Source organism: Salminus brasiliensis, chromosome 1 (genome assembly GCF_030463535.1).
Source record: "Salminus brasiliensis chromosome 1, fSalBra1.hap2, whole genome shotgun sequence".
NCBI classification, from domain to species: Eukaryota; Metazoa; Chordata; class Actinopteri; order Characiformes; family Bryconidae; genus Salminus; species Salminus brasiliensis.
The window spans coordinates 32135761-32149002 of NC_132878.1; the positions used below are offsets into that span (position 1 = coordinate 32135761).

At 40.0% G+C, this 13242-nt stretch overlaps 1 protein-coding gene across 9 annotated transcripts in view; it reads left to right on the forward strand.

Annotated features, from left to right (window-relative positions):
- dnmt3aa (DNA (cytosine-5-)-methyltransferase 3 alpha a) overlaps positions 1 to 13242 on the forward strand; it is an 86718-nt gene that overhangs the window by 62993 nt on the left and 10483 nt on the right. For 7 of the 9 annotated variants that reach the window (XM_072677779.1, XM_072677826.1, XM_072677806.1 and 4 more), the window contains 16 exons: positions 1 to 141; positions 408 to 566; positions 1963 to 2070; positions 3125 to 3281; positions 3826 to 3966; positions 4142 to 4186; positions 4287 to 4366; positions 5670 to 5782; positions 6891 to 7074; positions 7678 to 7762; positions 8503 to 8648; positions 10008 to 10098; positions 10621 to 10769; positions 11887 to 11972; positions 12194 to 12263; positions 12817 to 12935. The exon at positions 1 to 141 is cut by the window's left edge and continues 111 nt beyond it. In XM_072677779.1, coding sequence (XP_072533880.1) covers positions 1 to 141; positions 408 to 566; positions 1963 to 2070; positions 3125 to 3281; positions 3826 to 3966; positions 4142 to 4186; positions 4287 to 4366; positions 5670 to 5782; positions 6891 to 7074; positions 7678 to 7762; positions 8503 to 8648; positions 10008 to 10098; positions 10621 to 10769; positions 11887 to 11972; positions 12194 to 12263; positions 12817 to 12935 — 1874 coding nt within the window. The remainder of the gene's footprint in view (positions 142 to 407; positions 567 to 1962; positions 2071 to 3124; positions 3282 to 3825; positions 3967 to 4141; positions 4187 to 4286; positions 4367 to 5669; positions 5783 to 6890; positions 7075 to 7677; positions 7763 to 8502; positions 8649 to 10007; positions 10099 to 10620; positions 10770 to 11886; positions 11973 to 12193; positions 12264 to 12816; positions 12936 to 13242) is intronic. The other 2 variants (XM_072677787.1, XM_072677796.1) reach the window with 2 other exon arrangements.

Sequence of the window (13242 nt, forward strand, 5' to 3'; positions counted from 1 at the left end):
CCCACCCCGCAGACTCCACCCCCTCAGCAGCAGCACACAGACCCCGCGTCTCCCACCGTCGCCACGACGCCCGACCCTGCCCCCGTCACCTGCAGCAACAAAAGCCTGCGCAGGTCTTGTGAGGCGGAGCAAGAGTATGAGGTACACAAGGACTGATGAGATATGATATGACAGTAAAGAGAATTTAAAGAAGTAGCTAAAGTGCTGATCAGGAGTAGGTTAAAGAAATTATTGATTTTCAGCCAAGACTTGGTTGGTTTACTTATGATGCTTGAGCTGCAATACTAATGTAGCTATAGTATTGGACGCCTCTACCTCACCATTTAGCATGGTGCTGACTGCATGCCTAAATCCTCACCTCAAGCGGTGTGCAGTAGTTGAGTAATCTGTATGTGTGTGTGTTTTAGGATGGTCGTGGGTTTGGAATCGGTGTTCTGGTCTGGGGGAAGCTGCGAGGCTTCTCCTGGTGGCCAGGCCGCATCGTATCCTGGTGGATCACAGGGCGAAGTCGAGCTGCAGAGGGAACCCGATGGGTCATGTGGTTTGGAGATGGAAAATTCTCTGTGGTGAGTCGACCAAACATTCAGGTCACCAATGTAAAAATAACAAAAAGACCCATCTTTCTAACAATGTATTATAATCAGTTTTCAGTTATGAATTAATGTAATATGACCACATTCCAACCTCGGTTTACTAGATTCTAGATTTCTATACCTCTAAGATATGTAAATGAGCGTTGTTCTCATTGGAGGCCCTGTACTGTGACTAGCTTCCCAACAGCCAAGAACAGCACATAGGTTACACACCTTTTCCACACCTTCCACTCCAATAACTCTGTGACAGACTGCCTGCGGATACAACACTCCACATTCACATCCATGAATGGGTGGGGTTAAACTGCTACAGGCTGTGGATGTGCTGTGACATCACAACCATGAGAAATTTTAAACTGGCGTAGGTTTCGTGTTGGACTGTGTGGGCCAGAGTGAATGATACATTTTGAAACTTCAACACAATGCAGTTTTCCATTAAAGCAACAGTATTTACCCTAAAATTACAGCTTCCAGATAATGTTGATGCTCCACTGACCTGTAAAGGGAGAACAATGTCTCATGTCAATGTCATTGAACTGGTGGAGTGTGCACTTGTGACAAATGTAATATTAAACAGTATTAAGCATTAAGCATTATTAATCTCAAAACAATTAGAAATCAGCCTTTTTTAATCGTTTCAAAGTGAAGAACATTTAAAACAACTGCCAACATGGCCAGGTCAGGCCATCCTAGAAAGTTCAGCCCAAGATCAGACAGCAAGATGCATAAAGAAGCCTCCAACAATCCAAAAATGTCGTCACGGGATCTACAGGTAGTTCTAGCCACAGCAAAAGTCAAAGTACAGCACATTACGTTACATTTTCATTATAGGTGTTCAAGGAAAAAACCCTTGCTGTCAGAAAAAATAAAAATCAGGACAAGACTCAAGATTCATTTACCCATTTAATTTTACCCATACTGGGAAATAGTATTTTTATTCATTACATGTATTACAACTGATTAATTACAGGTGATCTTTTTCACATGACTGGATAGTTAAAGTAAGGTCTCACATTCCACAGGTGCTCTACTGCCAGGAATGCTAATTATCACCCTGCTGTCTATGAGATTATCACAGATTCCAAGAAAACCAATCAATATGAGCTGATGATATCATCCAACTAGAAATGAGTACGGTATAGGATTAAAAAAGATCTTTTGAATCGAGATGTGTGTATATGTGGTGGGGCTTAGAGTGAGATAACTGTAGCGGAGATTAAAGCTGACTCTCAAAGACTCTCACTCATCTGTTACGTCTACAAGCTAGAACTCAGAAGAGAGGCTGCCGTACTGCATTTAAAGATCAGTCTTGATCAAAACTGAGTAACATTCCTTTCCTTTCTCTTCTACATCCCTCTCTACTCCTCAGGTGTGTGTAGAAAAACTGTTGCCTTTGAGTTCATTTTCTACTGCCTTTCATCAGCCTACCTACAGCAAACAGCCCATGTACAGGAGAGCTATCTTCGAGGTGCTACAAGTGAGTCTCTCAGACGAACACACGAGATATATATATATATATATATATATATATATATATATATATATATATATATATATATGAGCATTTTTCTCAGCACTGTCAGCAGACATTTTTAGTTTTCTGGTGATAGATTTCTGGTAGCTGTCTACCTGAACAGGGACGAATTACTCTCTTGACGTTTCTCAAGTGTCTACAGCTTTTTCATCACTGCCCTTGAAAAGCATTTGTAACATTTTGAAGAAATGTCCAATCTGACATTTTTTTTCAGTTTTGATAAGTCTGAATTGATTGTATGGGAGTGGGTCTCTAAAGTCAAACCCCCGCTTTGATGTTTTTTCCTCAAATTGGCTAGCTAGCAATGACAAAACAACAACCAAAAAAACAAGTATTTGACTACTGAACATTGACCTGAATACACTACCATCTCATGACATCATTTGAATCTGGCAGTTGTTCTGTACAATGTGCAAATGTTTATGTTTGTTGGACCAATAGAAATGCTCCAAACTGACATAAAGGTAAAGGTAAAAGTGCACATATTTGTCACTGTACAGTGTACACTGTACAGCGAAATGTGTCCTCCGCATTTAACCCATCTGGTAGTGAACACACACTCACACACACACACATGTGTTAGGGGCAGTGAGTACACACACACACCCAGAGCGGTGGGCAGCCAACTCCAGCGCCCGGGGAGCAGAGAGGGTAAAGGGCCTTGCTCAAGGGCCCAACAGTGGCAGCTTGCCGAGCCCGGGAATCGAACCCACAACCCTGTTATCGACAGCCCGGAGCTCTAAACCGCTGAGCCACCACTGCCCCTGTTGTGACATGATATATTGACTACCATTGAAAGTTATGAAGGTTTTTTTTTTACTTTTTCTGTAAAGTTGCTGTCATTGCATGATAGGGGCGATATATAGTGTAGATCAGGCCTGGGATTTCATCTGAATAACAGTGCCATTTATGACATTTATGGTTGTTGAAAAGCTTCTCTACTTTAAAAAGGGATTTTGATGTTTGTTGATGAGCATTCTCATACATGTTCTTGCAGACAGCCAGTACACGGGCTAGTAAGCTGTTTCCAGTGTGTGTGTCCAATGACGACACTGACTCAAGGAAGAATATAGAACTGTTGACCAGAGAGATGATCGAGTGGGCCAGTGCAGGATTCCTTCCAACCGGGGCTAAGGGCCTGGAGCCCCCACCAGGTTACAAGTTCAATATACTTCACTGTGTACTAGGACTGTGTTCAGTTTATCTATAAAGTATGGAGTACCAACAATAAATTATTCAGTATCTACTATGACTTATTCAGTATCTACAATGAATTATGCAGTACCTACAATAAATTATTCAGTACCTACAATAAATTATTTAGTACCTACTATGACTTATTCAGTAACTACTATGAATTATTCAGTATCTACTTTGAATTATTCAAAATCTATTAGGATTTATTATTTAGTAATTAATATAAATGAGTTAGTATCTACTGTGGATTATTTAGTACCTACTATGAATTATTCTCTATTTACAATGAACTATACAGTATCTACAATATAATTATTTAGTTTTAATACAATGTTAAAGTTTTTCTGCCCATGCAAAAAAAAATTGTTAAAACCAAAGCTTAATTAAAGCGTATGAGTAATTATTTGAGAATTTATTAAGAAACCATTGACGAAAACGTCTGTAAATAGTTGTAGACAATGCTACAGGTGTGTGTCTCACAGTCTGTTGTGTGTGTTTCAGCTGAGCGGAGTCCCTACACTGAGGTGTACCCGGAGATGTGGGTGGAACCAGAAGCTGCAGCTTACACAGCCCCTAAGAAACCCAGGAAAACCAGTGTTGAGAAACCCAAAATCAAAGAGATCATAGATGAAGGGACTAGAGGTATTGCACACACAAAGACACACACTTCACAATCAACTGCACTTACATTGTCTCCCAGAGATCCTTATCAACCCCCACATGCTCAGTTCCACATTCAGATGCAGCCTCACATAACCAACAAACAGACACGTATGTGCACACACAATCAGCTAAACATTTTTTGGTATGTTTTCAGAGAGACTGGTGTATGAGGTGCGTCAGAAGTGCCGGAATATTGAAGGTAAAGTAGTGGGGTTTTTTCCATTGAATGCTCCTCCTTTCCATTGAAGTTTTTTTTTTATGCAAAGATATTGGTATGCTGATGTTGCCATTGTGTGCAGATATGTGCATATCCTGTGGAAGTCTAAACGTGTCACTCGAACATCCACTCTTCGTTGGAGCCATGTGCCAGAGCTGCAAGGTACAGCACCTAAACATATGCATTGCAGACTTGCAGTGGCGTGATGTTTCAATACTGGTTTAAACAAGCTTCGCTATTTGCTCTCTAGCAGGGGGATCCTCTACAAGTCTTAAGAGCCAATCCCATACATTATTAGTTGTTGTGACATTATATGAGCCCTCTGAGGGCCGAGAGATTGAGTGAACACAAGTGTCAACATGAGCTTGCCCCGGAAATCATTGTGACGTGACGCACCTGAAAAAGTGGTGGAAGAATCTGTTCATAAGCCGAAGCAGTAAACTGCTTTAAAAACGACAACTTCTGCTTGGCTGGACATTAGGTTGCAAAGTATTCAATATGCAGTGTGACCGATGAAATAGCTTCTTTATTTTATCCTGTTAGCTTGCTAATTAGTCAAAAGCGTCCGAACGGCTAACAACAAAATGAAAAGCAATTTCCCACAGCTTATCGCCTGACAAAGTAATTATTCCCAGGATTTATGTATGTTGTATTCAGCCTTCTCAAAAGTGCGAAGTTTGCACAACTAGCTAATTAGCTCACTGGGGGTGATTGTGCTGCATTTGAAAACTCTGCTCCTTGATGTCTCCAGTAGGGGTTCTGCAGCGAGTAGCCACTTGTGTATGATGTGCCAGTGAGCACATGTTAAAATAACATTGATATACACTATACATCCAAATGTTTGTGGACACCCCTTCTAATGAATGCGTTCAGTTACTTTAAGTTGCACTCATTGCTGACATTGGCCATTATGTGCAAATGCACACACACAGCTTATCTATATTGCCAATATAATAGGACTCTCTGAAGCAGATGAGCAACACAAACCTATTGGCACCATGCCCACCATAGGCTAGAGGGGTATAAAACCCCCAGCATTGAGCTGTGGAGCTCTCTGCATCGATGGTGCCACATCCAGTACTTCCAGTACTGGGACGAGTTGGGGAGTTGGGGGTGAAGTGGGGTGGTGATCATTCAACGTCCTGATCTCGCTGATGCTCTTGTAGCTAAATGCAATCAAGTCCTCACAGCATTGCTTTTAAATACGTTTGTGTGAATCCTCCCATTTGCCCATTTATCTGGTGTTGTGTATTTAGTGAGCTGTACTGTTACTGCAGGTAGTGTTAGCAACAGGGTGTTCTCTAATTAAATGACATTTAGTTTTGAGTGTTTCAGATGAGCGTCTTTGTCTGGAAGGATACACCAGTTCTGTAGTGTTGTAACGACTGCGCCTGTGACCTGGAAACACGGCTACTCGCTCTGCATGTACTGTGTGTGATTTAAGAATTGTGTGTACCGTGCACAGAACTGCTTCCTGGAGTGCGCATATCAGTATGATGACGATGGCTATCAGTCCTACTGCACCATCTGCTGCGGTGGAAGAGAGGTGCTTATGTGTGGGAACAACAATTGCTGCAGGTACATGTGTGCATGTGTGTGTTTGTGTGTGATCTATATGAATACTGTGGCTGCCACACAAAAAACATTTGAACTTTCAATATAAAAATCAGTGTAAAAAGATTTGGTCATCCATTCCTCATGACCATAGAAAAAAAACACTGCATAAAATACATCAAAAACAGAAAGTTACATAAAAATGGAGAGTTTTCACCCTACAGTCTCCTAAATGCTGGCTATTTGTATACTTCTATTTGTAGACATTCGGAATCACTGTTTTCAGTTCACTGTAAACCCTGATAACTTTATTTACTTAAGACAAAAGGTTGCCTCAAAAGGTTAATGGTACAAAGTTAATAGTACTTAAAAGACTGTAGTTTGTATGTTAGAATAACTCATAATACATTAATTGAATCTTAATACTTAATTGAGTTAACAAAATCTCAGCTGAAGGTGAAGAACCTTGTTTTTAAATGTTGTGTTTCATTTTTAACTGACTATTATTAGTGTGCCTGTAACACTGATAGCAGCATAATCTTGTATTTATGCAAGAGTGGACACTGAAGTACTCAGAGTTACACTCAGCAGTACAGAAACTGGTAACTGCACACCTAAGAGAATGTTCCCCGTGGGGAACGACTACACACTTATGGTTAGTGAAGAGGGAACGAAATGCTCAGCTTGCAAACAGGAGGTGCCAGGATTCAATGGGAAATTTGTGGGTTTTACTTAAATAGGTTGTATTCTACACACAACCCCACTGTATATTATTGACGCAGCACAGCTGACTCAGTTACTGGACTTGTAGAGAAACATCAACATGGGAGATTTGAGTAAATCCAACAGTACAGTTTATTTATTATAGCTTATATGGGCCAATCACTGTCCATTTGCCAATGGTAATCAAATAAACTCAGTTATTATAAGTAACTTAAAGATCTAAACTAAAAGTAAAATGATCACAAATGATCACCCAACTCAAAACACGCAAAACAGACTTCATTTATGTGGGTAAAAACAACTTGGTGGATTACAGTGTAGTATAAAATATATATATTATATGTATATACATATATATATTATATGCGCATCGCTCATCTTGTTCAACTGTGAATGTGTGTGTGGGCAGGTGCTTCTGTGTGGAGTGTGTAGATCTGCTGGTGGGTACTGGTTCTGCGCAAGCTGCAATCAGAGAGGACCCGTGGAACTGCTACATGTGCGGCAGTAGGAACGTGTTTGGGCTGCTGCGGCGCAGAGACGACTGGACATCACGCCTTCAGCTGTTCTTCGCCAACAACCATGACCAGGACTTTGTGAGTCACTCTCACCAAACACACTGCAGTGGGGCTGTTTATCTGTGTGTGTGTGTGTAAGAGAAAGAGAGAGAGACTTTGAGAGAGGTGTTTGCTCAGAGAACATGATGAACTGCTTTGTTTTGAAAATGTATTATTAATTATTAACTCTCTCTCTTTCACTCACTTTATATTTATACACTGGTATTTAGAGATGTATCATTTAGAGGAGTTGGTTTTATTCATATACAAACAGTTTGGTTCTAGATAAATGAACAAAAGTATACATCATCTAATATGCTACCCTAGGGGAAATGCAGAGGTGTCGAATAATTACTAGGGAGACAGAAAGCTGCACGCACAAACAAACACAAACAAATAAACCAGCTAAATAAATGAACAATCCAGAAGGCCTCAATGCTTTAAAGGTGGTGATGAAATATCACAGCAGATTGCTGGTAATACTGAATCAAACATCTAAACATCTAAAAGCTTACATCAAACAAAAACATCTCAAAGCGTCATGATACAAAGTGTATCTATATAAAAGTAAATAATATACAAATTGAATTATTAATTATATTAACAAGTGATTCTAAACTTCTGTCTCTTTCTCTCACTCAGGAACCTCCTAAACTCTACACTCCTGTAGTTGCAGAGAAGAGGCAGCCAATCAGAGTGCTCTCTCTGTTTGATGGCATTGCTACAGGTGAGCACACTCCAGTCAGACTAATGCTTACCCCTAGTTTCAGTCCTTAATTGTGTAAATGATTGTTTTTTTTTCCCTACAAATCATCACTTAGCTTAACCCGGATGTATTTATTATAGTGGCGTATTTAAAATCCACAGTAACTTACATACCGATAAATACATACATAAACATAACACAAATAAACAGCCTAAAACCAATAGGCAAGTCCGATTCACTAAGGCTCCACCTCACAACTTAAAGAACTTTAGCAGGATTAGCAGGAACATCTCAGTGCCAGATACTACGCATATCATCTTCAGAGCTCTTGTAGAGGTTTTCATCTGTGCGTATTTAAGCATATAATAACTAATCATCCAACATCAATACCTGACTTCTCTAAAACTCTCATGGCTAAATGCAGTCAAATTTTCACAGCAACATTTCAGCATTGAGTATAAAGCATTTCGAGAGGAGTAGAGACTGTTACTGTAGCTATTAATACCCTTGCTTTCAGAAGAAACTCTTGATTCAGCAGATGTCCATAAACTTTTGGACATTTACTTTAGCCAAGGTGCAGGTATTGCTGATTAAAGTGTGCAGTCTAACTGTGCATATACCTTTATATGTTAATAATGCATCTACGGCATGATTTTTTGAGTGAATGCTTAAACCTGCATGACAGAGTCTATGCTCGTGTGTGAGGATGTGTGTGTGTTTATATGTATATCATGGTGTGTCACTTCCGACACTGCGCTTAGGTTTACTGGTGCTAAAGGACCTGGGGATCCAGGTGGATCGTTATGTGGCGTCGGAGGTGTGTGAGGATTCCATCACCGTGGGTATGGTGCGGCACCAGGGACGCATTATCTACGTGGGGGACGTTCGCAACGTCACACGCAAACACGTGAGTGAAACACACACACATCCGCAACGTCACATGCAAACACGTGAGTGATGAATGGCCACAAAGCCACATGCAAACATGTGACTTGCAAATGCCTGCAATGTCACACGCAACACCACGTGACACCTACATCCTCCACACCTCAGACATGCATGTCTGCAATGTCATGTGCAAACACTCGAGCCATGCTTGCAATGTGTCTGTGTTATAGTTGCACAGGAGTTCAGGGTTGGCTGTGCTGTCGCCAAACTTGTATAGATGTATGTTCTGCTTGCCATGAACATCCGCAGTGCAGACTAAGAAGTCTAAGTGATTCTCTGTGTTGATGACTTCTCCATGAGCTAATTGGCATTAGGTGTTTCAGTTAAGATGAGATCGAATGTGCAGAAACGTTTGGTGGAGATTGCTGCTAAAGGGAGGTTATCATAGTCAAGAGTTCACTTACTTTTTCTAGCCTGCACTGTTTGAAGATTTAAAGGATGAACGAATTGAGTCCCTTTTCATAAAATTTGAATGATTATAAAATCTCATTTCATAATTGTTGAACAAAAATATGTACATTTGGTCAGATTTGAGAAAAACTTAATCCCAGGATTCAGTGCGGAAGGTAGACATGAGGGGGGCAATATGGGAAAATATTATATCATGATACTTTTTAAGACCGGTTAACAGTGAATGATATGTGTCACAATATTTTGACATGCAGGCACATGCAGATTCTACACTGTAATGAAACTTGTAATTAGTTGATGTTCTGTGTGTATTGACAATATTCACAATATGTTCAGAAGAGCATTTATCACAATAGGAAAATTGATAGCAATAGCAATAAAATATTTCCGTATTGCCAACCTGGATGTAGTGGAAGTACAGTTTATGTCAAGCTGAAAAAAGACTTGCTTGAAGGCCTATGTAAGTAAACAGGATTTAGAGGTTTGTCACATTCAGGTGCAATATGGAGTCTTGCATATGGAGCTCTCTCTCTCTCTCTTTGCCTGTCTGCGTCACTCTCTTTATCTCTGTATTAAACTTATTACAGCAGCTCTGTTCTTTGGACTCATATTTCAGATTCTGAGTTTCTGCTTCTGTCCCCTCAGGGCCTTCTTGCTGCGCTGACAGTGCTAGAGAGAGAGAGTGTGTGTGTGTGTGCATGTCAGACTGAGAGATTACGCTGTGTGTAATAGAGTAGAGGCAGTAGTTAAAGTGAATGGCCGTGGAGAAGATAAGTCACTGTAATACATTCTCCCTCACTGTGTAGAAAGAAAACTGCACACACGGTCATTCAGAGTGCTGAATACAGACACTGAGCTGCAACTCTCTGCTTTTTTCTCTGTGTGTGTGTGTGTGTGTGTGGTCTAGATTCAGGAATGGGGTCCCTTTGATCTTGTCATTGGTGGAAGCCCCTGTAACGATCTCTCCATCGTCAACCCAGCCAGGAAAGGACTCTATGGTATGAAATGGTTTTGAATTGTGTGTGTCTGGGCTTTAATGGGTTAAATATACATTTTGAATACACAAGGTTTCTCATCTCAGAGGAAGTGGGTGGAGCTCTCTCACTCTAGTGAATGTCCACTGCTCCACAGCCCAATGCTAGGGGACTGTATACCCCTCTAGCCCACTCCTCTAGCCGCTTTAGCTGCTCCAGAGCTTCCCCTTCTATTGGATAGTGCTTTTTTATGGAGATTAAGCTACCCTGTATCAGCAATGGGCACACCATGTAGTAGCTGAATACACCAAGAGGAAAGGGGTGTCTGGATACATTTGCACATATAGCATGATAGTCTCTGTACTTGCAGAAATTGTATGTGTTATTGCACATATTATTTGAGTGTGTTAATAAAGGTTCATGCATGTGTGTTAATTATTCATTAGCTATTATAAAGTAAAAGATTTTATGGTCTGTAACTGTAAGAGTGAGGAATTGTAGTGCGGATACCTTAATGTAATATGTGTGTGTATGTGTGTTGTGCAGAGGGCACTGGACGTTTGTTTTTTGAGTTCTATCGGCTGCTGCATGAGGCTCGTCCAAAAGAGGGAGATGACAGGCCGTTCTTCTGGCTTTTTGAGAACGTTGTCGCGATGGGAGTTAGTGACAAGAGAGACATCTCACGCTTCCTCGAGGTACACACATACACACACACACACACACAAAACACACCTTATAGATATTTAAATACATTTCTGTTTGATGACATGTAATTGTAGCATGGAGTTAGGAGATCTCAAAACAGTATAGTACTGTATTTATCATGGACTCAGCACTGCCCTCCTGTGCTTGTGTTTATCTTTACAGTGCTTGCCTCCCTAAAGAGCTTGTCATTGACTCGTCCTTTAAAAAGGACACTCTGCAACTGAAACTTCTAGGTGTAAAGAACATTTTATAGCACTTAATATTGTTATAATTTCTCAATAATCTCCCAGAAATATAATAAAATTGCACACTCATTCAAAAATGTTACAAAACGTATATATGAACGTATGTCATAAGGCATTACAAATGCTGAATGTCTGAATATGTAAGTTCCTAAACATGGAATTATGTTAACAGTCCAGACCATGTATTGCATTATTAGGCAGGTTATTACATTGTTAGGTTTTATTACATTTTTACAGTTAAATGTATAGTTTGAATTACATTTCTGTGCATTATAACAATATTGGGAAGTTATAAATATTAATAACTACAATTGGAACAATTGGTAAACTTCCGCAAAACATCCCTAGAAGCATCAGCGTAAGGTATAACCTATTCTGAGTGAAGAACATTAGGCTAGAGTATATTCCTTCATTCCACTGTTCATCTTCATCTTCCCTTCACAGTGTACTGAATTAAGTCATGTTAAAGATATTTAGCTACTTATTTTAAGTGATTACCTTGATAACCTGTATAATAACCTGTAGGTCGCCCTTTAGCAGCAGTCCACCCAACATTTTCTTTAGCTGCAAATAACATTTGATCAATGTTGAAGAAGAATTTTGCACCTATGAAATCCACACTTCCAATATCATTTTCATAACTGAAACACCTTTTGGCAATAAGCTCCTAGAGAAGTTTAATTAACACAGCGAATCACTTACTGTTTCTACCTTGCACTGTGGTTGTTTACTCACAACCCTAATATCGTCCGTTCTAGTATTGTGACAACCCCACTGCATTGTTACACTGAGGTCCTCCATCACTGAACAGGGTGTACCTGTCAGATACCTTGTAACTTTTAAAATCTGTCTCTTCCCATAGTGCAATCCAGTAATGATTGACGCCAAAGAGGTGTCCGCTGCCCACCGTGCCCGCTACTTCTGGGGCAATCTACCTGGAATGAACAGGTAAGACCACTTGTACAGAATGCACTTTCTACATTGTTGCTAAAGAGACTATGGCTTATATACATATATGGGTTTAATAACACCTTCTCTTCTCATTCATTGGAAAAATAGTGACAATTGTAAACTTTTCTTCAGTAGAACAGTCACCACTCTGCCTTAGCCCTTGCACAGGGTTACAGATCCACATTTGTTGATTTTCAATTTGTTTTCCTCTTCCTTAGGCCATTGTCTGCCATGGCGAATGATAGGCTTGACCTGCAAGACTGTCTGGAACATGGCCGCACAGCCAAGGTGTGTGTTAGCGTTTTTTGTTTGTGTAGTTTTTACTCTTTTTAGGAGCTTAGATCAATATTACTCATATAATAAAGGTTTTCAGCATATAATGAATCACACAAATTAAAGCAGTTTGTTAAAAAAACAATGCATATGTACTCATTTTCTTATAAATCAGTCAATCAGCCAAGACATGTTTGGTGTTTAAGCTTCTTTAGTATTGCACTGGAGCGTCTATGCTAATGTACTTAAAAAATAGTGGAAGCTTCTGAACACCAACAGTTTTCTGTTTATGTGAAGTCCAAACATGTCTTGGCTGATTTGGTCTAAACACAACTTTGAGGTAAGGGGTTGGGGGTCAGTCAGCAATCACTTTAGCAGATAACATTCAGTGAGTAATATGACATTTACTTCTTGTTTATAATTTAGATGAATACAAATGAACTTCATACTATAATTTACATACTACACACCAGGTTGTTAAATGTCTTATGTATTTGTGAGCTTTGTAATTGGGTGTGGGGTGGCTGAGGGGGGCGTGGCTGAATTAGAGGCTGGGTCTGTGTTGCAGTTTGATAAGTTGAGAACCATCACCACTCGCTCCAACTCCATCAAGCAGGGCAAAGACCAGCACTTCCCCGTCTACATGAACAACAAGGAGGACATCCTTTGGTGCACTGAGATGGAGAGGTAATGGATGAATGGATGGATAGATGGATGGATGAAATAATGAATGGAAAACCCAGATGGATGAATGGTTAAATGGTTGGAGAGATGAATGGATGGATGGACAGATGGGTGGGTGAATGAATGGTTGGATGGGTTAATGAATATATGGACAAAGGGATGGTTGTATGTTGGATAAGAAGTTGAATGGTGAAAGTATTTATGTTTATGTTTTATCAGATGGTTCTGTTTTTCATTTGCACAGAAGTGCTTTGACATTATGAAACAATTACTTTGTTTGTTGCTGTGTGTGTGTGTGTGTATGTGTGAA